At 38.8% G+C, this 2,726-nt stretch overlaps 1 protein-coding gene across 1 annotated transcript; it reads left to right on the top strand.

Annotated features, from left to right (window-relative positions):
- Positions 1 to 2,152: 2,152 nt before the first annotated feature.
- Positions 2,153 to 2,723, top strand: LOC104949965 (blue-sensitive opsin-like; the record flags this gene model as incomplete). Its single annotated transcript, XM_010776409.1, has 2 exons — positions 2,153 to 2,513; positions 2,629 to 2,723. Coding segments are annotated over exons 1-2 (456 nt in total), but the record flags the coding sequence as incomplete, so codon positions are not given.
- Positions 2,724 to 2,726: the final 3 nt, after the last annotated feature.

Raw genomic sequence — 2,726 nt, 5'->3', positions numbered from 1 at the left:
TGACCTTTGACCTTAACCGTTCTCACAGGTGCATGTTTGTTCATGACCTCAGTGAGCTCTTTATGCAGAACATCCCAAGCATCTTGTACAAAAGGTATTAGTTGACATCTGTCCCAATTAAGGGCATCAACATCATTAATAAATAAATCAACATTCAATTTGTTATATTGTCTGATTTTCACTAGTTTTGGAGGTAGTTTAATTAATTTGATTTTCCATACGCAATAAACAATTGAATGATCGCTGAAGCAATCCGACATGACACCAGCTTTTCAGATTCTGTCAGGGTGTGACACCAGTATCCAGTCAAGCAGAGATTGGGTTCTAAGAGTGATACGAGTTGGCTCATTAATGAGCTGTTTAACATTTAGACTACTGAAAAGTTTTTTCTCTCTATCAGATGATTTATCCGACCAATTTTTGTTGAAATCACCAAGCAAGATTATTTCATTCCTGCAGGAAATGGAGTTGATAGTGTCGATGATGTGGTTAAAAGACTCTGCAGGTGAAGAAGGTGGCCTATAGATGCTACCAATAATTAAACACTTATTTTCATGCAAAATGATTTTAAGAAAAATGCATTCAAAATGTAGAGGCTCTATAGAAGTAGCAATTAGCTCAGTCACAAGATCAGAAGAAACATAAATAGCCACACCTCCACCCCTGCTGCATCTATCAGATCTGTAAAGCAAATAATTTGTGATTTGTAGTTCACTATCGGAAATGTTACTATTAAGTCAAGTTTCAGAGTGTGATGATTTTAGGTTTATATAGGACAACCCATATCCGAAGTAAATCCATTTTGGGCAATAGACTCCTGATATTCAAATGAATGATTTGTATACCCTTTAATTCATCCAGTCTGGAAATAATAACAAATAATGTTCCTGTCACTTGTTACGCATAAATGTGATTCATGATTATAAAGATTGGTAGATTCAACCATTAATGTAAAACAGACATATAAAACATATAAATGGTTCTTAATGATTAATAAAGTGTTTACAACCTAATTCATAACCTAATTATAAACCCTTTATGACTCCTTTATAAGGGTAGTCTTATTGTAAAGTGGTACCATTTGTGGTGAAGTGTCTTGCCCAGGGACACAACGACATGCTGACTGCAGTGGGGTTTGAACTTGTGACCCGCTGATCCGAACACCACAAACCAGTCCATTGCGCAACAGCCTCCCTGATGATGCACCAAGGTCCTCTCTGCATCGGCTAATTGGATTGACAAAGGTACAGTGAGCATCTTTGCGATTACACTAAGTTCTCAACGTCTCGTACACTCTTTAAGCTCAGAGATGGAGGCAATGTTACGAAAAGAGAGGATTAAAAGGGTTTAAGGGGCATGAAATCGTTAGTTAATGGTGTTTAATCAGATTAGCAGGCAAATACCTACGGCAGTCTTCCTTAAGAAATTGGGGTTAAACTTTAATCGGTTTTTCATGTTAAGAACTAGCTTGCAAGCGTATATCTACACAGGTGCACACATTTACATGCTTGTGTGTGTTCCTTGACTGAGATACCTGTGCATTGTGTTCCTACAAAAAGTGAACCTTTTAAATTCAACTTCTTAGCTCCAAATAGCACTCACATTCATAATTTAGTGTCTTTCTTACCAAAAACAACTTTCAAAGGTTTGCTGTATCACATGCAGTTAGATAAGCACCAATATATGATTTTCAATACTTTACACATGCTTTATATCCCTTTTTTGTATGTTCCAATGACAAAAACCTATACTATAACATTTTCAAAGATGTCTTTCTACTTTTTGCATAAGTTATCCTCAACCCCTCAAATATCCAGGTTGTATCCTCTTTGGCAGTACAGCAAGAAGGGCAATCCACTAAATGAATTACACTGATTAAAGCCTACCCTAATATATGATTCAATTATAGTTTCATTAACCATTAATGGGGATGAGTAGCTTCCTGGGTACCTTTATAAAAGTCCCTCCTCCACAAGAGATTAGTAAGAGGCGTTAGGGACGCAGACCACAAAGCATTCATGTATGCCTCTTAAAACTTTTACTCTTGTTATATGATATATATGATCTGTAAAGCAACAACAAGGAGAACACTTTCGGTATAACAATTATTTTGATATATATATAAATAGGCTAAATGAGAGGATCTCGGGCCATGGCGCTACCAGAAGACTTCTGGATACCTGTTCCCCTGGACACCAACAACCTCACGGCATTGAGTCCTTTCCTGGTTCCACAGGACCACCTGGGGGACTTGTCCCTCTTCTATGGCATGGCAGGATTCATGTTCTTCATATTTATTTTTGGCACTGCCATTAACGTCCTCACCATTGCCACCACTATCCAATACAAGAAGCTCCGGTCCCACCTTAACTACATCCTGGTGAACTTGGCCGTGGCAAACCTCCTCGTGGCCTGCGCGGGCTCCTTCACTGCGTTCGTCTCATTTGCAGCCAGATATTTCGTCTTTGGAACACTAGGATGCAAGGTTGAAGGTTTTTTGGCAACGCTTGGAGGTAAGATTCAAGTTGTAGGTTCGAAACAATATACTTCATCAGGCCCTTTTTTATTCCTGAACTTCATTAAAATGGTTTCAAAAAGGTTTTTTAATGTCTGTCATTGTCGTTCCAGGTATGGTGAGCCTGTGGTCTCTCGCTGTGGTAGCGCTTGAAAGATGGCTGGTCATCTGCAAGCCACTTGGTCAGTTTATTTTCCAGCCTGGCCATGCT

Source organism: Notothenia coriiceps, unplaced genomic scaffold, assembly GCF_000735185.1.
Source record: "Notothenia coriiceps isolate Sejong01 unplaced genomic scaffold, NC01 NC01_scaffold00016960, whole genome shotgun sequence".
In the NCBI taxonomy this organism is placed as follows: domain Eukaryota; kingdom Metazoa; phylum Chordata; class Actinopteri; order Perciformes; family Nototheniidae; genus Notothenia; species Notothenia coriiceps.
This window is presented reverse-complemented; position numbering and strand designations above follow the sequence as displayed.